General features: G+C 37.1%; 1 protein-coding gene across 1 annotated transcript; it reads left to right on the plus strand.

Moving 5' to 3' along the window:
- Positions 1-1,994: 1,994 nt before the first annotated feature.
- On the plus strand, positions 1,995-23,882 carry LOC149480774 (uncharacterized). The gene is made up of 9 exons (XM_089706092.1): positions 1,995-2,125; positions 4,792-4,837; positions 19,010-19,212; positions 20,160-20,335; positions 20,479-20,657; positions 20,734-21,398; positions 21,478-22,900; positions 23,062-23,173; positions 23,648-23,882. The coding sequence occupies exons 1-9, from the start codon at positions 2,069-2,071 to the stop codon at positions 23,880-23,882; spliced, it is 3,096 nt and encodes a 1,031-aa protein (XP_089562218.1). The 5' UTR covers positions 1,995-2,068.
- Positions 23,883-26,263: the final 2,381 nt, after the last annotated feature.

Raw genomic sequence — 26,263 nt, forward strand, 5'->3', positions numbered from 1 at the left:
CGCGTAGATTTTGACTTTAGTTAAATTGAATAAGCTAAATTAAGTCAGTCCACAAAACAAAATATTACCTGTGATCTGTGGTCGCGACGCGTAACATTTTAACATTAAACATATAACATAAATATAACAATTATTTAAAATAATAATTAACATATAATATAACAATTAACAATAGCATTAACAATTACTAATAGCAGTGATTTTAGTAATAAATTAATTAGTGTACATTTTTTTATTAGTGTGATTTTACAACAAATCCCTCCAACACTAGCCACGAAGCCCACCGCTGGGAATATCGCCCTACAATTACCTGTCTTCGAAGATCTCATCGTGGTCTTGCGTGATAAAATAATCGGAAGAATATTTCTATATTTTATTACTCCTGTCGGAAAACGGAACTTGTTTAGATAAAGTTTGGTTGCGTTTCTATTTTTGAAATAATTCTCTCAAATATGTGCCCTATGAACCTTCTTGCAGATGTAGGATGACGTCTTAAGCACAGTTGACAGATATATACGTACATACAGTTAGGAAACTAAGCCCCTGCGATGAAATTATGACTTTAGCACTGATATAGCTATAGGGCTGTTACCTTTTTGATATTTAACCGACTTAAAGGAGGAGGTTATCAATTCGGCCTCTATATTTCTGTTTGCTTTTTTTTCACAGTCGATTTTGTGGTAATTTTGAGATTAAAACTCGTTAAAATACAAAAATGGTGTAGCCTAAGTATGAATTTACAAGAAGAAACAATCCGAATTAAGTCAATAATAAGTAATCCTTGTAAAAGTAAATACGTTTTTATCTTAGATCATTAAGGTTTTTATCAGTGCTATATTTCGAAATCTTGTTTTGTTATGGACGCCGAAGGTTATTTAATGTACCTAAATTATTTATAATGCTTGATATTTGTATTATACTTATATTCAATAATTATTTTAAACCAGAATTTACAATACTTGTATGTATTTATACCTACTAAATTATTTATAAAACGATAAATTAAGTTAAATTAAAAAACACAAAATATGCAGAAATAAATTAAAATTATTATTATACGAGCATAGAACCTTCTTTTGTTTTAGGATGAAAAAGAAAATAGTTTGACAGGCTTAGTGCTTGACAAAGTGGTGACGTCACGTATCGATAAAAATACAAATAAATAATTATAATATCTATCTTTTATGTATTTATGTTTTAACATTTTGATGAAATATCAAATACCTATATTATTTCAGTTTAATTTGAACACGCGCTTGTAGATAAGTTGATTTCGGCGATCATTTTAAAAATGCCACGTACTAATTGCGCAGTATTCGGCTGCTTGGCACAGCCGGCTTCACACAGCCGGATTTCTTTTCTGAATTCCGAATGCTCAGAATCCTTCAAATCATCTAACCTTTTCTCTTTATAATATTAGTATAGATTAGTTTCATGTTAAAATTTAAAACTTAAAAAAGGAGTATTTTATTTTTGGGTTTGTTACCTCAGAACTTTTTTTATTGGAAAGCCTTCCGACCTTTGGTCTCACTTAAATTTTGTCTATTAATTCTGATAGCGGTTTAGTTTTAAAAGTAAAAGTAAAAGTAAAAAATTATTTATTCTTTAAGACACGTAAGTACATCAGTCATAATACATACATTATTACATAGTGCTTAATACAGTTTTGTTGTAAAAAAATATCCTATCGTTTTGTATTTTGTATTGAATTAAATTGAAACTTTTCAAGCGTCATTATTTCTAAATACGAGTACTAAGTCATAGACAACGCCACGAACATCACTTACATTTGTAATTTGATACTAAATTATTATTTCAACTACCCTCATAATTATTGTTGTTATATAATATATGTTATAAATATTAAATAATATATGTTGTATAATATATGTTATAAAGTTATATAATATATGTTATAAATATTGTTATCTTTTGTTACAGACGATGTCGCTGGCGCCGGGAGCGACCGTGGCGGCGCCGGGTGAGTGAGGCGGGGCGGTGCGGGGTGCGGGCGGCGCGGGGACATGCGCGGTGATGGTGCGCGGCGGCGCGCGCGGCGGTAACCAGCATGGCGGACGACAACACCATCATCGAGGGCACCGTCAAGTTCCGCGACGGCAAGAAGGTACCTGCACATTACACACCGTTTGCACTTTCAATTAAAGATATTGTAGTTTGTACTCGTTACCTTTCCACTAAGAACGGCCTGAGTGTTATTTACATACGACATGGGTGCCGAACAACTAGACACTCAAACTCAAATTCAAACATTTATTTATTCAATTAGACTTCTTCTAGAAGCACTTTTGAAACGTCATTACATATTTTTAACATTTACCACCGCTTCGGAAAACAGTATCTACGGAGAAGAACCTGCAAGAAACTCCATAGTTGCTCTTTTTAATCATGTCAGTTTTTTTTTACAAAATACATAATATGTAACATCATAATATTATATTATCGTAATATGCCAAAGAACTGTCCTGTGGTTTTTACGCGACAACCCTCCATGGGTTTTTATCGTCCATATGGAATATATATATGTTATAGTCAAAGTCCGATACACAGTCTCTTCGCGGAAGGACTGGTTTATCCTAGGTTTGGCCAAAGCCATCAGTCAATCCCCGAAATACATTTCAATTTCGCCCTTTGCCTGAAGTATTTTTAGTCAAACCCAGGAGCTCCTAATTTTTCAGTCAAACGGCGAAAGTAAATTATTCTGTTTCGGTTTTGGCCTAGTCAATCCTAGAAGCGACTGCAATTCTTCTAAATTATTAAAACAATTAACATTAATGCCTCACCATGTCAGAAAAATGATTAATTTGTCACTTTAATTACCTTAGAAATTATTAAAACAATTAACATTAAAGTTAATGCCTCACCATGTCAGAAAAATGATTAATTTTTCATTTTAATTACTTAAGAAATTATTAAAACAATAAACATCAAAATTTTAAAAATGTTATTTTTTTATACTTAATCTTATACAAACTAACCTCCGTATATTCCAAAGCATTTATTTATTTATTTTATACTTTATTGCACATCGTACAAAAGGCGGGCCTAATGCCACACGGCATTCTCTCAAAGCATCTCAAATATAAAAGTGAAAATCACGTAAGCTGACCAATCAGGTGTCAGAACTGGCAGAGTTAAGCGGTTCTTAAGACTTGAAAGCTGCTTAAATGATAAAATGCTTCCAAATATACGAAGATAAGACACTTCATACCTATATCGGAGTTTGACTCGTCAAACCCCGATTTAATAAAATTGTGTTTTGACGTTTGCCTGACCAAATTAGTCTCTCCCAGGTTTGACGAAAATTGTTTAGTCAAAGGCCGAAAATTTACATTTGTTTGGGCTTTGACTAAGTCATTCAGTCTGACCTGAGGATTGACCAGTCCAACCTAGGAGCGCCGGAGCTTCGGAGTTTGCCTATAACATATATATTCCTTAATACTGTAATAGGCTCTCTGAACTAGTACATTTTTTAGATATTACTTAAGTTTTAAATTTAGAACTACTAAACTAGGTAGTAAGACCAGGGTCCAGGTACCGACTTTAATAAACTCCTAAGTCCGTTAAAAATAAAATATTAGTTTCATTATTAGTTTAATATTAATTATATTACCTACCTATAACTCGTATCGACGGTAATTTATTTTTCCTTTATTTTTTTCATATTGCCCTCCTTTTCTGATGGTCCTACTGTGTTTTTGTTTTTTTTGTTAATCATTTTCGAAGGGATCGGCACTATAGTATTATTATAGTCTAATTTGAGTTACAGCTTACAAAAACATACTAATAATGGTTATATCATAAATGGAAAAAACTAGACAATTTGGATTTCATGCGGTTTTTACTAGTAAAAAAATTATGATTCATGATTTAGTAAAAAAAATATGATACTACTATCTAGCCATAAATTTAGATGACTTAATTTGTTAAGTTTCACACAACTAACGTATCACAAAGTGTAATACGTTAGTTGTGTTAACAATTCAATGAATTATCAAAGCCTGCTCATCCTTTCCCTTAAACAACTGTGCAAACAGCAATAAACTGGGTTTGGGTTAAAAAATGATAAGTACAATTTTTTTATTTGTTTTTAATGTATATTTGGAAATCAATAATAAAAATCTTGTTATTAGTATAAAGGAATAGTCTTCCTTCAGACAACGAAATCATAGTAAATCAATAGTTTTCTAATCGGGATAAAAGCTTTCAGTTTGGACTCTCGAGCTCGTGATTCAATTATAATACTAAAGAATGGCCAAAGTCCAAACCTTGCTTCTATCGAAGTAAACTGATGTACCTGGCTAACTAACTAGTTGGTTAATTTTATACAAAAACCAATTTACTATCTAGCCATACATTCCCATAATTCCGATCGAAAATTTTATTTTATTATATTTAACTGATTAACATTCACACATTTTGATGACACCCCAATACTTTTCCCTACTGTACATACCTACTGATCTTGAACAAACCTGCAGATAAGAACTTTACGCTCTGCTTATAGTAAACTAGCTGCGCTCCGCGGTTTCACCCGCGTGAATCCGCTCGTGTTGGTCTTAGTGTAATGATATATGGTAGCCTATAGCCTTCCTCGATGAATGATCTATCTAACACCGCAATAATTTTTCAAATCGGACCAGTAGTTCCTGAGATTAGCGCGTTCAAACAAACTCTTCAGCTTTATAGTATTAGTAAGTATAGATTAGAGAATACTATACAAGTAGTGTTGGCATAAGACAGAAGTGATTTTAACTCTGTGTATTGTTCCAGTGGAAGTCGAGGTGGTGCGTGATGAGGAAGCTGTCGCCCGTCGCTGGTGAGCATTGAATGACTATCTTTTGTTGATTTGGAGACCTTTTCTAATTTTTTAATTATAAAAACAACTGTTTTTTGTTTAACTTCATAATGATAATAATTAGGGATGTAACGATACCGATACCGATACCGATACCGATATATCGGCCGATATAATCGGCAAGCCGATATATCGGTATCGCCGATTATAAAACAACCGATACCGATATCAAACAATTCAAAAAACCGCGCCCGATGAATGATGCGGGAGGCCGCCCGCGTGCGCACTTTGTTTTTTGAAAAAACTCTACCAATAGTAAACTTTTATTAGGAACTGATTGTATGTGTATAACTTAAAGTTTAACTGACTTTGCAAAATAATAATAAAATAAATGGTTTTCTTGTTTTTTGATTTGGCATTGTTATTTAAAAGAATACGATTTACAGTTGAGTCTCTGTTATTATGTTGGTAACTTTTATGCATAATTCACTATTTATTTTTCTACCAAGCCATCGATATCGGTATCGGTATCGCCGATATTTGATTACTAATATCGGTATCGGTATCGTATCGGCAAAATCATGTATCGTTACATCCCTAATAATAATTACTAAAGTTTCATATGTTTGCTTGTGCCGAGCGACACAGTTCAGTCTACAGACTGCTACGGCAAATCGTAGCTGCTCGTAGATGCTGAACCGGGCTGTTAACTTTTTACCCGACTACGGCAAAGCAAAAGGAGGGTTATAATTTTGACAGGCTATGTATACATATGTTCATCTGTTCCCTCGTAACTTCTAAACTACATAACAGAATTCGACAAATGACATATCACTAGAAGTGTTGTGACTATGGTACATTTCCTAATTTATTAAAGCTTAGTAAAGTTATACCTCTATTTAAGAAAGGCGATCAAGAAGACTGTAACAACTATAGACCTATCTCGATTTTACCAACATTAAGTAAGGTATTCGAAAAGTTAATATTAAACCAATTGACTAGTCACTTTGCATCTAATAATTTGCTGCACACCAAACAGTTTGGTTTCACAAAGGGGCGCTCAACCACAGATGCTGGAGTTGCACTACTAACACATATATATAAGGCATGGGAAAACTCAAAAAATGCTTTGGGGATATTTTGTGACCTCTCCAAGGCATTTGACTGCGTTGAACATTGTACCTTATTGCGTAAACTAAGTCACTATGGGATTAAAGGACAAGCTCAGAACCTCATAGCCTCATACCTGCATGATAGGATACAAACTGTAGTTGTTAATGGAGAACGTTCTAGCGGTGCGTCAATTAACATTGGTGTTCCACAGGGATCTATTTTAGGACCCTTCTTGTTCTTGGTATATATCAATGATCTACCTTATTATTTACAGGATAGGTGTGAAATAGTTCTGTTTGCAGATGATACCTCATTAATATTTAATGTGGATCGGCATGACCCAAATGTTGACGAAGTGAACAGTGCTCTTTTACACATATCCGACTGGTTTACTGCTAATAATTTATTATTAAATGCCAAAAAAACAACTTGTGTTGAATTTTTACTACCAAACGTTAAAAAGTTAAGCAGAAATATTACCTTGAACGGGGAGGTATTACACCCTACAGAATCGACTGTATTTCTTGGGTTAACATTGGACGAGAAACTACAGTGGGGAGCCCATGTCAACACCGCTGCAGGTAAGCTCAGTTCAGCAGCATATGCAGTCCGAAAGGTAAGGCAACTCACCGATGAAGATACAGCTAGATTGGTTTATTTCAGCTACTTTCATAGTATTATGTCCTATGGAATTCTACTATGGGGCAGGGCAGCAGATATAGAAAATATATTTATCTTACAGAAAAGAGCCATTCGTTCTATATATAACTTACGTGCTCGGGACTCACTAAGAGATCTCTTTAAGAATACTGGTATCCTTACTGTACCATTACAGTATATATTTAATAATATTTTGCATGTACACAAAAACGCCGACTTACACACAAGAGTAGGAGATAGACACTGTTATGGCACAAGGAACAGAAATAGAATTGAAATGCCATTTTTCCGATTAGCTAAAGTTAAAAATTCATTTATGGGTCAAGGTATACGCTTTTACAATAGAATTCCTCATAATATTAAAGAGTTTAGTAGTACTAAATTTAAAACTTATATAAAAAATGTACTAGTTCAGAGAGCGTACTACAGTATTCAGGAATATATGGACGATAAAAACCCATGGAGGGTTGTCGCGAAAAAACCACAGGACAGTTCTTTGGCATGTTATTATAATATATTATAATGTTATATGTATTTTGTAAAATTGTAAAACTGACATGATTTAAAAGAGCAACTATGGAGTTTCTTGCCGGTTCTTCTCCGTAGATACTGCTTTCCGAATCGGTGGTAAATTTTAAAATATGTAATGACGTTTCAAAAGTGCTTCTATAAGAAGTCTAATTGAATGAATAAATGTTTGAGTTTGAGTTTGAGTTTAAGCGTCTTAATTGTCCGCTGGTGATATAGTATTGTATGACATTATTGTCAATTTACAACGAAGGCATCTTGGTAGAGTCTACTGTGTCCATTTACTTGCAACTACATTAGCAACTTTGTTCAGTTCAGTATTCTGAAAATCATGTTTTATACTTTTTCAGCGCCGTTTTTTTGTCGTAGTTGGGTTTTAGTTTTTTTACTTATAAATTGTAATCCTATTATTTCGTAAAACTTGTTGAAAATGGAGACCGAACTAATTGTGATCTCGTTTGAGGATAACGCAAGACGTATCGCGGGCAGCGGGCAGCGGGCGAGCGGGCACCGACAGCCTTTGTAGTTGTGCGCAGTGTTAGACCGGACTCTCAGTGGAGTTTCGTTTGCAAAAATAGCGGACCTAAATCTGACTTCTGATATATATTGTATAGATCCCAGACATCCTATAGACAGATGTTGCCAACCAGTTTTGTGGTCCCCCTCCCCCCACTCCGGTAATTAAATATGGCATACAAAGAAAAACATAAAATTTTCCAAAACATGCCGTGTGGGGTATCAAATGAAAGAGCTTATTGAGTAGAGCACGAATATATAGCATACTATAACATTTTTTACACTTTCTCTAAGATTTTTTAGAAAATTTACGAAAATGCTCCATTTTTGAGTTAACTTTAAACCACTATAGATTGAAAACTCATGAATATATTTTTTAAAATATTATTATTTTAAATAATTAACAATAGTCCATTGTTTACGATTCAATAGTTCGTACAGTGAAATAGTTGCATGGGGGAGTGGGGGGAGCATTCAAAGATGGCGAGTATATTTTCAAGTTTATGCCAGAAATAAAGGCCTAATACAAAAATGTCGGTGTCAGGGGCCAGGGCTTAGAATAATTATAACAATAATAATATATTAATCAGCCTCTGTGTGATTAGATTTCAAATCGGTAACTTCAGTGAAAGTTGCGCCTTGCAATTTAAAACATTTTGTGCGGTCATCAAATCCACCACATACATATAGCTCACTTATATTATATTACGAACTATTGAATCGTAAACAATAGACTATTGTTAATTATTTAAAATAATAATTTAAAATTTTAGTAACGTTTAATATAACGTTTAGTTATAAGTCAGATAAATTAACGTTTAGTTATAAGTCAGATTTAGGTCCGCTATTTTTGCAAACGAACATCTCCTTGGAGCCTGCTCTATGTGGCGTTTAATCGAGATTTTGTGAATCCCGTCGGGCTGCGGATCTAATAACTAAATAAAACAACCAAAATCTCTCCATCACGAGGCGGATTTTTTAGCATGCCGGAGCCAAATGGCAAAAACGGATCCCTTATAATTACGTATGTCCAAGTCGTTTATTAGCCGTTATATTTAGTCGTTTATTATTAGTTATTACATTTTTGGGCGAGCTTTAAAGATATTGAATAACAGTATGTATATATATGTATCTGAAATGCAAAAAAAACGTATAATTCTTTTTACATTATCTTTTTCTGTAGATTCTGTATTCTATACAATAATACGATAGTTAATTTGTTAAGTTTGGAAGTACATCGACCATCGATGTAAGGCGATTGTGCAACCTGTAGCAAGTAGGCATTCAAGTAGCGTCGCTGAAGTAAATAAGTAGCGAAGTTGGAGCGGCCGTGTGCCGTATCAGCTTATCTGCAGAATAATAGGCACTTGCTTCGGGGGGAGAGGGGTGAGGGGAGGAACAGGGGGCTCAGATAGTACAGGTCATCCGAAACGACAAGGCGACGTGGCGTGATGTTGTCATTTGCAGTTTGAACAGCTTGATGTTTATCAAATTGAAAAAAAAAATCAGTTGCAAATCTTTTAGGAGCAATCTAGGAATTCTTGTGGCAACCTGGACTTTTTGCAATATCGAGGCTTTGTGTGATATTAATACCTTTACCACCCTTTACACAACATAATATTATTCGTTTCCCATATGTTCACAAGGTGCACAAGGGTTAAGTTCGTTACAACTTTGTAGAAAAACCATCGGAAACTTAATAATTATGTACTGATTTAGAGATTTTTTAAACGAGTGAATTAGGCTTATAACATGTTCCCAAAAACAATAATTTAACACATACTGAAAATCGAATTATCCGTCGCGAGACACAACATTCTATAAAGTATAAAGTTTAAACTTTGAGGCACAATATTTAAGTATGTATTTCATACTACGTGTATAACAAAATAACATTGGAATTCTAACTATTTCTCTGTTATCTAGGACCTAGGTGATCAACTCGATTCGACTCGAGCACCTAATAACGTAGTAATCATTTCTGCGTATTACCAGTATTGCAATTACAGGTGCCATCTGTTGACGTTTGATGAAATAATATTCCGACTAGTATTCACGTTTTGCCGTTTTAGTAAATTACATTATGAGCCAATTTTAGGGCAGTGCTAAATGCTATACGGTAATTCAAACGGAGATCCTAATATACGAGTCCAATTTTTTTACTTGTTCTAAGTTCTCGGTCTATGCGCTTTACCCAATTTCTAAAAAGCAATAATCAGAACATCAGTTATAAGACCTGCTTATGGCTAAAATTGTTTGGAAAAGTGGGAAAAACATTATTACGACGATAAATATTGCCTCAGGCTTCACCGGGAGACTGGACATGGCACATATCGGTATCGGAGCTGACGATGTTTGCACAACGTTTAATAACACAATTTGTCTCGAGAACGCGACCGAAACGTTGCCGAAGAGTGACAACGAGGGACGCGCCGCGGCGGGGAGGGTCGCAACCCGCAACCTTCGTAATGTAATAAAGCGTTACTTTGCACGAGACACCGCTTACTTCGCTATTTATTGAAAACAATTTAGCTTTGTAGCAGCGTGCTCTGCGCGATGAGATAATGTTTGCTTCTGTTTTCAGGTGGAATATATTTTGCAGTATGCTTATTATTCTGGCTTGTTTGTTTCCTTTATTTGATATCCATACTGAAAAACAATATATTACTATTAATTTTTCGTTATATACAATGAAACCAAATTAGCAAACTAACTTGCGCCCAGAGGTCTATTTGAAACGTAGAGACGGATTGTTTATATTTTGCAAGTCGGGCGGTCCCGTATGTGCACTGTGCAGACGTATTGAGACTAGCAAAATAAGGTAAAATGTAAGCAACGTTGGATACACTAGTCCTAGTGTATGTAAATGAAGGAAACAGGAAGGAGACAGATTAGGTCGAGACTCGCTCGTCGCGCGACGCGGCGCTTGGGAAATCTGCACGTCTCCACACACGCGTCCTAACATACACTTGATGGTGGTCAATTTCCTTCACATAATAATATGATCCTGTTAGTGTGAATCATCGTTTGACAGTTTCTGTGTATTACATGTAAATATAATCCGCTTAACAAATATAGCCATTAGGGGACGTCAAAGGGTCGCTATCAATGAGGCACGGGCGTCGGGCAATTACCGGCGCGGATAGGTGCAGGTCGCACGCAGCGCGCGCGTGCTCGGGGGACACTCCGTGCGTCCCGGGGGAAAACTGTAACTATTTTATATATGATTAAAAAAATAGTGATAACGCATTAACTCATTGACTGTTTGGGGGGTCGTTTACGTTTGATCTTTTTGCAGAGTTCGTTGTTTTCGTTAGAAACAGTAATATTATTATATCGACGTTCGAAATTATCAATTACTAGCGACCCGCCCCGGCTTCGTACGGGTACAATGCTGATACTAAATACACTACAAAAAACTGTGAACGTTGTATATACTTAAAAACATAGCGCCCTGCTCCGACTTCGTACGGGTATAAAATAGATAGCCGGGCGGCCGGCCGGCCGGTAACACCGCAAACGCTACGTCCCGCAATTTTTAAATCTGTAATATCTTCGAAAATATTCACTTAAATCATACAGTGTAAAGGGCCATATAGATCTATATTAAATGAACAATGTATTCAAGGTATTTAATTGGTTAAGAATTAATGCTGTATTGGTTAAAATCGCATCGAAAATTAGCCATTATTTGTCGTAAAAAGTAAATGACAAAAAAAAGTTATTGTGGGTTATCCATAAGAGATAGACATATACCACCGCGGACTTTTCTGTAGACCTTTTCAATGTGTATAATACTTAGTACATTATTTTGATAAAACTCGTAGGGTTCAGCCCACAGGTTCAGCCTGCGTTTGCGGAAAAAATGTAATTTTTTACGATATCACATTAGAAACCTCAAAAATAACAGTACTTCTCCATTTTAATGGATGTTATTATACATATAAACCTTCCTCTTGAATCACTCTATCTATTAAAGAAAACCGCATCAAAATCCGTTGCGTAGTTTCAAAGATTTAAGCGTACAAAGGGACCTTTCCTTTATGGTTTGCTTGTATTACACGTACATTTTAATGTAGTTTTTATAGTGTAAAACTTAGTTTCGCCTACAGAATGTTAATAAACGCGTTGTGATTAAAATATTTTTAACCCAAGCTTCGCTGTAAAATGCGTCACAAAGGCGGGAGTAATATTAAGTTTATAAAATAGATGTTGTGTGACAATATAGTGCAGGCAAAGAATAATAACTAGTAGCTAGCAGGAGGACTAAACGCCGCCGCTCCGGCTGGGATAATTGACAACATTTCATTTTTTATAAGGCCATGAAAGAAAAAAACCGTTTCTTTATTTTGCTCTTGCGATTACAGAAAAAAATTATTTCATTTTTTAATCGCATATTTTCAGAGAAATTAAATAAAAACGATAAATGTGATGATGACGTCATACATACGGAGGAATAAAAATGCACCTTAGCCTAATTTAAAAAAAGTTAAAAAAAAACTATCACTGACATTTACAGGGTATGGCATGTGTCAAATTTCATATTAATGTCATTTTTGTGAATTATTCATGTAAACAAACTTTTAAATCCTGTTATTGTGTTTTGGTTTTCTAATTTAATCTCATTAGCGTGATGTTTGTTTGATTGGAATTGGACCAATTCATTTATATTATACAAATAGTGCCTATAGTGTTCATAATTTTCTTGAAATAAAAAAGACTTTGTTTACTTACTAAAAGTTGTATTTATTTAACACTTTCCAACGTTTTTGGGATAGTATATTTGTTTCCCAGAAATTTTCAGCACCCCTTAACAAATCCTGCATAAAGTCATCATCATCAGTACTTGTGAATAAGTTTCTTTTGTTTAAAATTTGGATCAGCAAATAACAAATAACAATACATATTTACAAAGCTTGACGAATCAAAGTGACAAACATAGATAGTGACAAATATGCCAAAAAGTCAACTGTCAAGATTTTTTTTTAATTTAAACTAGGTATGTGGCAAAGGAAAAAATGTATTCCTCCGTATGTATGACGTCATTTGGCGCTTACGACATTTTAGAATGAGATGATTTTTAAACTCAAAAAGATGAATGAAAACTTCCATATTTAGAAAAAGCAAAAAATACGTGTATCATAATTTTTGATCTAGTTTTCATTAAAATAAAAAAATAAGTAGCTTAAAATTTTGAAATGTTGTCAATTATGACGGCGTCACCACCGTCGCGGTCGGTCGGCTGAGTTACAGCTCTTTGGATTAGTGACTCCTGCGCTGTACGGTCGTTTTAGTCTAAGATCTCACAGCAGGATTAAGTAGTGCGTTCACAGTTTTTTTTTGCTAAAACCAAACTTTTATGTATATTTATAATTAGGAGAATATTACAATACTAGCTTCCGCCCGCGACTCGAAGTGGGTCTTCGCGTGGATGGTTTATTTCTCCATTTTGAGTAACTCTGACAATAACATCTTATAAATATCTATTGGACCCAAATACGGCTAGGCCTATAATAATACCCAACGTGTGTTCGCGGTTCTACAGAACAACGTCTATGGATAAAACTGAAAAATTAAGATTGTTTTTTTTCTACGTATTTTTCCAGGATAAAAGTATCCTATTTTACGCCCAGGATAATATAAGGTATAATTATACCAAGTTTCATCGAAATCGAACCGTTAGTTTTCACGTGATGTCTTCACATACAGACAGACAGACAGACAGACAGACAGACAGACAAAAATTTTTTTAATCACATATTTGGGTTTGGTATCGATCCAGTAACACCCCCTGATATTTATTTTTTCAATATTTTCAATGTACAGAATTGACCCTTCTACAGATTTATTATATGTATAGATATCGACTGGGTTGCCAGTAAAAATTTGGCCGCAAGCTTTAATAATTATTTTTTTTTCTAATTGATTTCTCGAAAAAGCTTGCGTTCACTTGTTATTTATATAAAATGTAGTCGACATCATGGCAAATCATATAAAGATTCTAAAAAATCACGGTTACCACGGTTGCCTAATATGAACGCACTATAATCCTGCGGTGGGATATTATACTATTTCGTTTATAAATTTGATATAAATACGTACTGACGATAAACTTCAGTTGCGATTGCAAAATAAATTAACATCTTGTTATATATATACATATAAATAATAATAAATAAATAAATATTATAGGACATTATTACACAAATCAACCTAGTCCCACAGTAAGCTCAATTAAGGCTTGTGTTGTGGGTACTAGGCGACGACGATAAATATAATATTTAATAAATACATATATGTATAGATAATAACACCCAGACCCAAGAACAAATAATTGAGTTCATCACACAAATATTTGCCCTGACCGAGGATCGAACCCGGGACCGTCGGCTCAGTAGGCAGTTACTTTACCACTGCGCCAACCGCGTCGTCGTATATATACAGGGTGTCCCAGCAACGGTATACTAAGCCCCAAGGAGGTTATAGTTTTGCATACGCTTAGTACGTAAAAAATACTTATAAAAGTCCAGACGATTTTTTTTTGACCAATAGATGAATTCTTAAAACTCTATGTGTACACCCCTAACAAGCAACCCGCTCAACTTTGCCACCCGCACGTGAGTATCGTTTAAGATTATGTTTTCATAGACAAAATGCTCACATTAGCGAAGTGGTATTTGCTGGCTGCGCGAAGCTAGAGACGAAAACATGGATTTTAAGGAAAAATGAACCAAAAATTTTTTTGGCGTAATTTTGTTGTTTAAGTATTTTTTACGTGATCAGTGTATGCAAAACTATAAGTCCCTTCGCGCTTAGTATACCAATAGTGGGACACCCTGTATATACCTAATATATGTATTAGAATTGTCCTGGGTATAAGTAAATTTAATTGTTTACTTTCTGTTCTATAGGAAGCTGAAATTTATAAATATGTACATACATTATACACCAGTAATGTAGTTTACAATTCTTTAATAGCTATACCACAGTATTACAATATAATATTAAATATGGTAATACTGTGGCTATACACTGTGTATATTATGATGTTAATAATAGGCATGACTAAAGATTTTGAAATACTCTTCCATAATTTGTGTCATATGTTTACTATACAAGAAAAACCCTTTATTTCGGTATTATACTTAAATTTAACGAAGATAAAAGGCATTTTTCAAAAAATATTTATTAACTGGGCCAAAACAGCTCGCAGGTGTCATGGCGTCGGCGTGACGTCACTCTATAGTAGATACGTCATTATCTGTAAGCTTATCGAAGTAAATGAACAAATTATTTAATTAATATGTGTTATAGAAACGAATTTCAAAGTTTATAAGTGGTGTGCAGTATTGCAGTGTGAATCCACATAAAAATAATTCCCAAACAAGTGTTAGTACTTGTTCCAACCGAGAAAATAATAAGAAATGATTGTATAAAGCTCGCGTGGAGAAACCCAAACCATGTATTCGCAAATTTGCAATTATATTTCTGTTCTGAGTCGATAAAGCATATACGTGAAACAATAGAAAATAAATAAAAATGCGTATTCTCAACATATTCATAACAACAAAACACACCTGACGTGAAGTTGTTTACATAGGCGTGAGTCGTGACGTCACGCGTGTTTCAGTCAAAATGGCCGACTGCAGAATTTCAATGTTTTATCTTATTGATAATCTCATTAATCTTAATGTTTTAAATATTTCTATGTCACTATTTTTAATTTATTTATTATACATTTTGTCGTCATGCCTAATTTACCGCTTTCTCTTTAAGTAACAGGTCGCGTTATAAAGCCTGAACGTTTGCATCTCTATACTTTTATAGCGAGATAAGAATCGCGAGTGAAAGGAAATCCGAAATACCATAATTTGCAAACAGCGAAGAAAGAATAATGAAAAGCGCAAAGAACCGGTAGTTTGTGTGAAGTTCCGTGTAAGTCTCGTACGAGAGCCCCGATGCGCGCCGCCGCAGAACCCGGGCGGAGTCCTTACTGCGCCGTGCACTGCGCTCGCTAATGAGCACTGAACACAATCTAATTATTTATTTACACTTTTTATTCACACGTCGTTAAGCAACAGTTGCGGTGTGAAATAGATTTCCGTAAGGTTTTTACTTTTTACTTATCAATCCGGTATAAGGTCCCACCTTATAATATATTATAATAATCAGCCGCGTAAGAAAGTTGAAATGTCAGCGATACGCGTCAGGTGGTACGTGATGGGCTGGGCGCGGTGCGGGGGCGAGGGGGGATGCGGTTTGGGAGATAGCGCTCGTTATCTGCTTCACCCTTTAATTTGCTGTCATAGACAATTTGAGTAATAAACATCAAGATTATCACGAACCTGCAGACTGGTTGTTTTAACGGCAATCTGAGAGGAACGCCATTAATACGGAATTAATGGCCCGCTCTTGACGACTGCTTACCTTTGCAATATTATTTCGATCGTGTTCTACTTGAGTTTCGAGTTCCGTATTGAAAGGAACAAACTTTCCTTCTTAGTACATATAATCCTCACAAATATTCGAGTCGAGTCTCGTACATGCAATGAAATAGTATTCGGATGATTCCGTTTATGAATATAATCACTAGGTACGAAATGTGTTGTTTTATTTAAAACAGAAAGAAAGTTTTTTCTTTTCACTAGATGTAGTAACATTCTGAATAAATTTTAAGACAATTAAACATTTGATTATAATAGTTCAATGTATTGTTTGAAAGCTCTGCCTGCCTGCGGCGCAGGGCTAGCTACTTCTGGCATCCAGAAGTCGCCAAGTGATCGAGTGGCCATGGCATCTCTTCAAGTCAGCAGTCAATTCGTTAACGTTAGGAAGGGATGTGGAAGAAATAGCACTTCTTCTACATTATCTTCTTTTTTATTCTTCTTCTTTTTCTTTTTTCAGTATCGAACCTCTATTAGTTAGGTACAACAATATCAACTACGATATTCCAATCGAACGTCCAAAATGGCGTCTGACTGGCGGCTGAGTGAGCGATGTTCAGTTTATTCGTGTAGATTATAGTGGCAACGTCGCCAGGCCGCCAGAAGATCCAGAAGCAACGTAGGAAGCTGCTCGTGGCCACGGTGCCCAACTTGATACGTATAGCTGGTGACTCGTGGCGCCATGGCGTCCTTGCAACGCAGATCTCTAGTCACATAATATTTGAAATTTGTGTATATATCCATACTAATATTATAAATGCGAAAGTAACTCTGTCTGTCTGTCTGTTACTCAATCACGCCTTAGCTACTGAACCAATTTGTTAGGTTAGGTCGGTAATCAGACTTGTGCGCTTAATCAGCCGTAATTCGCAGTAATTTGCTAATTGTTAGCGAGTGTCACGATGCCATATAAGTTAATTTTATTTAATTACAACACATTCGATGGATGCGGAATGAGCTACTTTATTATTTTAAAATTTGGTTCAAAGCTCTCTTAAATTCATTACATTATATTGAAATTGTTATCCGGTAGTATTGTTATATGGTCAAATGGATTAATATTGAGTGCATTGACGATGTAAATTCGTTTCAAAATATTTATTAATTACGTATTTAAGCGTATCTTAAAGTTTAAAGAATACACGTAAAAATTAAAAACTTCGTCAATGTTACGTTTAATAGATATGGCGTGATTACACAGAGTAAGTGTCTTTGAACAAGCGACAGTCGGCCCTCCCTTCATTCGACACTCGGGAGGGACCACAGCTCACAGGCGACGGGCCTCGCTCTGACACACAATAATTGCCAATTGCGATGCATTGCTTTGTATTTTGAGATTTATTTGTTATGTACATATTTTGAATCTGTCCAAACGTTTTTGATGATTCTGATCATTTGAAGGCGGTTAAGTTTTTTAGTATGACCTTAATCGTAATTCGTAATTATAGAAAGCTAGCTTGAGTGAATTAAAAAAATTGGTTGTCTGTAAAGTCGGTTTACTGACGATAGTTGAACGTGTCAACATCCGATTGTGCTTCTTTGTCGCTCGTTCCGCATGTAACGCCTCAGAGCGAGGTAACGCCGCATGAGTCATGTTTTTTCGTGCGTGCAGCCGGCTCTATCGAATTATAAGACGTTGTCACGTCAAAAAAATGTTTGAAAAAATTTAAAAAATGTAGCTGAGATACTATAGCTATAGGTATATTATGAAGTATGAAGAAGCTTTATTTGTCACTACTTTAATAATTAATATTCTTCTTAATGTCTTGTCCCGTGGGAAACGTTTCATTAAAGGACGATTTAGTAGAATAATGCGTTCACGAGCCCCGTCCGCGTGTGATGACCGCCAAGTGTACAGGCCTGGTCATATATTCTTTGATCTGTGGGCCTGGTGGTCGAATGCCCCCTCCCGCCCTCCACGTCGCTACGGCGTGCGCGACAGTTACCGCCGATAAACAAGCGCTTCCGCGAGCCGCGCGCCGGCGACAACTGCCCGATTTACGAGCTCATATGCGACCGACACTTCATTATTCACATACAAATCTCGCGTTACACATCGCTTTAATAACTCCGCGTTTCCGACGCTTTAATGTTTCCGGACCTCCATAGTTTAAGGATTTTAAACGCTTTTTTCATTGGAATCCATCTAATGGAAATTTTTGAAACGAAACTCCACTCTACATATGCAGTTTGGGATGCAAAATTCGTTTCAGTAGGTATGTCTAGTGGGAGAAGTGTTAAATTATCTTGCGGAAAAAAATATAACTTGTGACGTGTTTTATCGTTGGGAAAAGTTAGTTTAAAGTCGTAACGGAGATGTATAGGGAAGCTTAGCTAATACAGATATACAAGGAACGTGATATAATTGATTTGGTCGTGTGAAGTGTAACATTACGGACCAAAATAGACGTGCGAGGGTGGATCGAGTACGGAGAGTACAAAGCATTCCGCGGCGATTATTTTCGACTCCATAAAATACGAAGAATGGAATCGGATCCCCTCGCTCCCTCTTTGTGTCACCGCGACTTATTACACACGCGCCGCTCGCTCCTGACCTTTATTTCCAAAAGTTTATTGTGCGATTAAAGAAGGGTCTATATTGATCGATATTCACTAATCTTTGCAGCGCGAAGATTATCAATTGGCAAACGGTTCAACTTTATTTTGAATTTTATTTAATTGAATTTAGAATGTGATGGTTAAATTTTTGAATTGAAAGCTCTTGAAATACTTACTCCATTTCAAAAATTTTCTTGAATTTAAATCCTAGATTCTAAATTTTGTAGTTAAACAGTTTTTAAATAAAGAGGTAAACAATGAACCAAAATAAACATTTATTTTGTTTATCTACAATTCGACGTATACCTTATGTAGTTGCGCGAGTTACGCGCTACGCAGGCATGGTTGTGTAAAGCGCACGGTGTGTCCGCAGACTGCGTGCACCTGCAGGTGTACCGCGACTCGAAGGCGCGCTGGGGCGGCGCGGCCAGCAAGGCGTCGCTGTCACTGCAGCAGTACCTGGGCTGCGAGGCGGGCTTCACGCTCGACAAGCACTCGCACACGCTGGCGCTGCTCTGCGCTGACTTCACCGCCGTGCTCGCCTTCGAGACGCGCGAGCGTCTCATCCAGTGGCAGGTCAGTGCAGCTCCTCGCACTCGTTCAAACTCTGAGAGTGTGATATATTGTGGACGCAGAACACTTTCAATACAATATACATCATGAAATCGGAATTCCGTTAACACATATAGCAGTTCAATTGCATTTTTGAGCAGAACAGTGCCTTTAGCCAAACGTCAAAACGCAAAGGAATAGAATCCGCTAGCGAAACTAATTGTCATAAGCGTACGATATTTCGCTAAGGATTTTTTCACTCTACCAACGACGAAGACGACCACAAACAAAATTTTCATCCAGTCGCAATTTAACAAAATTGTGAAAAACACACTTAAAAATAAAATATTAAAATTTTTTGTCGATCTTGGTGATTGGAATTTTTTTTGAGATTTTTTTTTAGATCAACAAATGAAAAAATAGATTTTTCTTAGAAACGGTGGCTCCTAGATAAAAATGTATTTGAAGTTTTTTATAGATAATTTTGTAATCTACAATTTTGGTAAAAGATAATTACATATATGATTAACTTACCGTCTCGGCGAAAATCGCAAAATATCTATTTTTTATTAATTGACCTCGAATTTTTTTTCTTCCGAGTACCAGTATGACGGGAAATTTTAATATTTTATTTTGAACGAATTTTGTCTGGATGAGAATTTCGGTCGTTGGCGTCGTCGTAATTTTGGTAGTGTGACCGAACCATTACTAAAATGTCATGAGCTTATGTCAATAATAATAATTAGCGATAGCAGTTTCTATTCCTTAGCGTTTATTCTAATCTCTGCCGTTAGTCTCGGCCTGCAGGAATTATTTGCTTAAAATTGGTCAACTATGTTTACAAGCTCTTAAAAAGCTTAGTTGACCACTAATTTAAAACAATGATAATAAACTTATAAAAATCGATATCGTTTTACTTAAACTATTGACTATGATTGAAATTCATTTATTCATATAAACGTTTATAACAGGTGAAGGTGAACGGTCACCTGGGCGAGGCGCGGCAGTACCTGGTGGTGGTGGGCGCGGGCAGCGCGGGCAAGCTGGCGGCCGGGCCGGCGCGCCTCACGCTGCACCAGCGCCGCTTCGCGCTCACCGCCGGCGTGCCGCCCAAGCTGCTCGGTGTGTGGGAGATTGGACACCTTAGGTACTTATACTACACCTTTCATATAAAAGTACTTACTAAATTAAATATGTTTAAGAAACCACGACCCCATGAACTTATGTAGAGAACGTAAAAGAGTATTTATTTCGTTTTAAAATTTTCACTGACGTGTTTTTATTTTGTAGACGTTATGGAGTCGTGGAAGGACGATTTTGCTTCGAAGGTGGCTCACACTGCGGCAAAGGTGAAGGCCTGCACGTGCTTGTGTCGGATCAAGCGGCCGATATTGTTAGAGACTTTGATCTCGCTTCGAGAGGACAGCTGTCTCCAAAACGTAGACCTTTTCTATTTAAGAAAAATAACGGTAAGTTGAATAGCTCATTATTTTTTTAAAGAGGACTGTTGAAGGCTTTAACTATAATACATTTTATATTTTCAAGGTATTGAAAGTCCGAAGTCACAGAAAGCATTCCGATCAGATGTGCGGTTAGAATTAAACACCATTGATCGATCACTACCTCCAACTGACCTGCGCTTATACGAAGATCCGTGTATTGGTGACGAAACGGGCGCTATTTCTCCATATTGGCCATCAGCCGAGAGATCTAATTATGACGATAACATGGGACTCGGAGATACAGCGTCAGTTAATGAAATGGGAGACGGCACGGACAACACTCCATGGAGTGGCAATGCTAATGTGATGTTGGAAAGATGCATGAGTTGCATTTCAAAACTAGGAGCTTTATCTAGATCTTCGACTGCAGCCCTCACACCTGGTGCCAAACATTTCAGTCCAGCTTGGACGATGGAGGAAGTAGATGAAGGTCGCAGTGACGTTGTTACGGATGAAATGGTGCGCAGCACTGACAAGCTCTCTAGATCTGTATCTAAGACTGAACAAGTTTGCCGTTGCAGTGTGGAACGAGTACCTGATCGACCACCGAAACCAACAAAATTAGACTTAAAATTAACAAGAAAACCTCCAATGCCCTTACCAGTTAGATCATTTAGTCATGCTCATTTATCGTCTATACAAGAAAATTCATCTTCTAAAATAGGACCGTATGAAAATTATGATGTGCCAAAAATACCATCAGCAGAGGTAATAATACATTATAATAAAATTGTATTCTTTTTTTTATTTTTATGTACTTGTATTTAAAAAATTGTTTTCTTTGTAGGTTGATGGAGAATACTACGATACACCAAAAAGGCTAAAAGAATGTTTAGATAAAGATTTATTTAAAATGACTAAGAGCGCTTCTGCTCATGCGATAGTTTTAAAGAAGCCTTGTGGATGTTTATTAAAGTTTGGTAAAAAACCAAAGCAACCGACAGTGATAGATACTGATGAAAGTTTTCAACCGTCTAACTGTCCGTGCCAAAAAGTTACAGCTTGGGCCAACAACTGGATCAAGCTGCCCTATTGCAACAAAGCCCCAGAAAATGATAGCCCTTTACCAAACAAAGAAAATGTCAAACCAAGCATTACTGATAGAAACGCTTTATACGCTACGATAGACCTTTCTAGAAAAACAAGAAGAAAATCGCTTCATCAAGAATTCGCAACGCCATCAAACGAATGTGTAAAGAGAAGCTTTGAAACTCCTGAGATAGATGAAGGCCCGCTTGCGAATTATGAAAACTTAAATTTTGCTTTATCTTTGGAACATTATGAGAACGCTAAAGACCTTTTAAAGAGAGCGGGAGTGACGCAACACGAATTGGATGCGCTCAGTCTTAATCTCAATCCACTAGTCGCATTAAAAACGGAAAAAGAAAAATCAACGTGTACAAAGTGTGGCCATCCACAAGGAAAAGGGGAAAATCGAAAATCATCCAACGACGAATATCTAATGATGGAACCTAATTCGATCGAAAGTAATAAATTCGACCGGGATAAATCTCTGCCGTCCGGCTACACGCCCATGTCGCCAATCGGTGGATTCGCGTTTCACACGTTGAAACATCATCCGAAGAGCGCTATAAATCGACTTCTGGATGAAAAATCTGCGAGCAACCCGACACTGTGCGTTTCGGAAGAATCGAGACAGACGAACGCATCGATCGGGGACCGCGTCGAACTGAGAGCGCCTCACGAGAGAGCGGAGTACCGCAAGCGCTCAAGTTCAGCGGATTCGTCGCGCTTCCTCGAGGACGTGAAGGAATTCGACGGCAGCGTCGGCAGTCGCGGGTCAGCGTCGTCGATCGAAACCCTGCGGGACATCGGGGCGCGCGAAACGGGTGCCGCGTGCGACTGCGCGACCGGCAAGCACTCGGACGCGGACAGCTCGGAGGCGTCCAAGACGAAGGGCGCGGCGGCCACGGCGGGCGGCAACCGCGACTCGTCGAGCTCGAACGACTCGGGCGTGTCGAGCTGGTCGCTGCGCGGCGAGGCGGCGGGCGCGGCCGGCTTCGAGCTGCCGGCCACCACGGCGGCGGCGCGGCGCCGCTACCGCAGCATGCGGCGCGCCGCCTCGCCGCCCGCCGCGCCGCCGCGCCGCTCGCGCTCGTCCGGCGCCGCGCGCGCCGCGCCGCCCGACACGCACAAGTGCTGCTCCGCCGAGGCCGAGGTGCCCGTGCTCGCCAATAAGCCTCTCCGAGGTGAGTCACGATACATCATAAACGTTATATAAACCGTAGTTAAGCCATAAAGTATATTCATTTAATATTATTGTTACCTACTCGGTCCTCCGGCAATGTGTTTGCATTCGAATTCGCGGTACATGTGAAAATGTGTCATTAACTGCTAACTGTCCGTCCAGGCGTGGTGGACACGCACAGCACGTCCAGCGGCACGTCGGATATGTCGGACTACATCGAGACGCTCTCCATTTGCTCTTCACATTCCTCTTCGGACACACCGGTTACTATGCGGTAAGTTATCGAAATCGAACCTATTATAAATTTCACGAAAAATATGAACTGTTCCTGCTATTTAAAAGTTAATAAATGTATACATAAACATAATATATTTACCTTATTTTACATAATTATTTTTACAAGTTACAAATAGCGTGTAACAAACAAATTATTAAATTGTTATTTATACACCGAAATAAAATGAAATGTTAATATAATATAAGAAGAAGATACTGCTTTCCGAATCGGTGGTAAATGTTGAAATATGTAATGACGTTTCAAAAGTGCTTCTAGAAGAATTGAATAAATAAATGTTTGAGTTTGAGTTTGAGTTTGAACAATATTTTCAATTGAACTACTTTCTATGAATTTATCGAATTCCTTTTAGAATTTTCTTTTCAATAGAAAAGTTAATTATTTTCTGAAAAATAACATCCTCGTCTCCACCCGCAAGTATTGTATGTAATATAAAGTTGTATGGTGTGGCAGCGTGGTGCGGCAGACGACGAGCACGCTGCGGCCGCGCTCGGGCAAGGAGTACCAGCCGCTGGCGCCGCGCCTGGCCGCCGGCCTGCGCGCGCACACACTCGCACACGCGCCCACACACGAGCACCGCGCGCACACACTCGCACACGCGCCCGTGCACGAGCACCGCGCGCACACACTCGCACACGCGCCCACACACGAGCACGCCCTCGCGCGCCCCTGCAACAACCTGCCCTAGGCCCTCCACTGTAGTAACGAGAGAGCCTTGATCACGGATACACTTGAAATTTCAATAATGACTATTCTAGTCTTTCCATAACGATTTGGGTGCAATCCGAGAGTCGAACGTCATCATGCCTCCAGGTCATTTTTGACAAATCATTTTGTAAAAAAAATTGAATCATATATGAAGCATATTTTGACACGGTATTAAACTTTAGGAAAATATGTAAAATATCGATTGCTAGGATAAAATGTTTGACTTAAATCGTACAAGTGTTATTCGTGTTCAGGACTCTCGCCGACAGCTTCTTGTGATTGCGGTTAAAACTTAGGTTCGAGTCGCAGTTCGTTCAAGGATTATAGAACTAATAACTATTGATAAACATATTTGTTATTGTATATAAATTTACAAACACGTTCAATGTTTCATATTTCATTTTGTAAAAATTGTAACATAAGGATACTCTTTATATTTCCCTTACAAACTTGAAGGTATATAAATATCCACTATTTAAATATTTTTTTTCGATAAAATATGTTCGCTTTGAGTGTGGTGTACCGTGTACTGAAACTCGATGTATATTTTCATTTATCGAAAGTCCGATAAGAATTTGGTCCTAGAAATGTACTATATCCTCGATTGCGTTTAAACCATGAACATGAATCGATGTAAGTTTATTTCGAATGATTTTAGTAGACAAGGTCCGGCCACGATCGATACAGTCACCGCGCTCACGTCTCGTATCATCTTCATGTAACGAATACCATTATATATTTAATAACTTCGGCTTAGTCTTGGTAATGCTCATATTACTCCAAATACAGCAGTCAGGTTTTATATCGGCTATAATAGAACGTTTTGCAACGTACCTAGATTAAATCTTTTTATTGTAATAATAATATAAAATATATTGGAGACGCTTTATGTTTGTACGGGACGATTTTCAGCTCCTTGATGAAATATGATTATGACATGAACCCAGTCATCGACCGAAATATTATGATCTTGTTCATTTGTAAAAAAAAATACAGTTATGTGAACGTCGCACAATGAGCTGAAATTTAACTTCTTTACTTCGATGAAAACCAACTCTTTTTATAAATTATTGTTAATGAAAACTAAACGAATTATAGAACAGGTAAAGTATCTTATCGTTTACCAGCGCTCGTACTTATAGCCTAAAAAGCCAAATATTATTTTCTTTCTAGTCATTTATGAATTATCTTAGGAATGATGCATTTTCTAATGTAAATATACGATTCGGAGACGTAATTTTATATTTGATTCAGAACTCACAACGACTCGTCTCTGACTTGTTACATTATAATATTATGATATTTTGATATTAAGAGTTTATTTATTATAAGTTAATTTATCGTCTGTAATGAATTCCAAGTCTGAATGTATTCTAGTTGTACGCGAACGTTATCTCGGCTCTGCGCAGGTGCTGCAGCTACGTGCAATTCATTTTCACTGTTTCCAATGAACATTCGCTGCACCTTTGGGCACTCGAGCGGGTCTCAAGCGGCGCGACTGCAGCCCCGCGCAGGGCTCTATCTCACTATAGCAATAAGAAATGCAACAAGAGGTGATCGCATGTATGATATAGTTTATATAAATTATGATATAAAGTAGATTCGGTAAGGAGCGGGCGGACCGGCGCTAGAATGAATTTATAACTACCTAATGTTAACTCGAATTTCTAAATAAAAACATTTAAAGTATCGCATGTTTTATTTATATATTCCAATTAACTGTAGAAATATGAAGACGGATGGAGTTCGAAGGGAGGGAATAATGATGTCGGAAAAAATGTGCCGTTTAGGCGCTATCGTGCACTCGAATGACAAAGAAAAATTGGCTCGATAAAGTGACGCCACGGCTCGGGGGGACATGTTAATTATTAGAGGGACATGAGCCGCTCCCGTCTTTTGTACCACTTCGAGATGCCGCTCTATGGGTTTCATTGTTCGGAGACTGCTCGATACTACCTATTACATAATTTAAACTAAAAAAAAACAGGAAAAATTTTTTTAAATCAAAAAGAAGCTTTTTGTAGCAATGTTTAGATTTCAGTTACTCATGAAATCCATACTAATATTATAAAGCTGAAGAGTTTGTTTGTTTGAAGTTTGAACGCGCTAATCTCAGGAATTATACGGGTCCGATTTGAAAATAATCTTTCGGTATTAGATAGCCCATTTATCGAGGAAGGCTATAGACAATAAATCATCACGCTAAGACCAATAGGAGCGGAGCTATGCGGGTAAAACCACAGGGCACAGCTAGTTATAGATAATTATATCGAATAAAGGATAAATACTAAATAGGTATGCTATAAAAATGAAAAATTAAATGCACGGTTGTAAAAAAAGCCTTTATTGAATCAGTAATTG

Source organism: Colias philodice, chromosome 17, assembly GCF_061535455.1.
Source record: "Colias philodice isolate Cphi_HAF_F1 chromosome 17, ilColPhil1 Martin Lab GWU primary, whole genome shotgun sequence".
Classification (NCBI taxonomy): Eukaryota; Metazoa; Arthropoda; class Insecta; order Lepidoptera; family Pieridae; genus Colias; species Colias philodice.

Coding starts and splice junctions, on each gene's coding strand:
- LOC149480774 (XM_089706092.1), top strand. CDS start 2,069: ATGGCGGACGACAACACCATCATCGAGGGCACCGTCAAGTTCCGCGAC. Junction 20,336..20,478: donor TGGGAGATTGGACACCTTAG/GTACTTATACTA, acceptor TTTATTTTGTAG/ACGTTATGGAGTCGTGGAAG. Junction 23,174..23,647: donor GACACACCGGTTACTATGCG/GTAAGTTATCGA, acceptor ATGGTGTGGCAG/CGTGGTGCGGCAGACGACGA.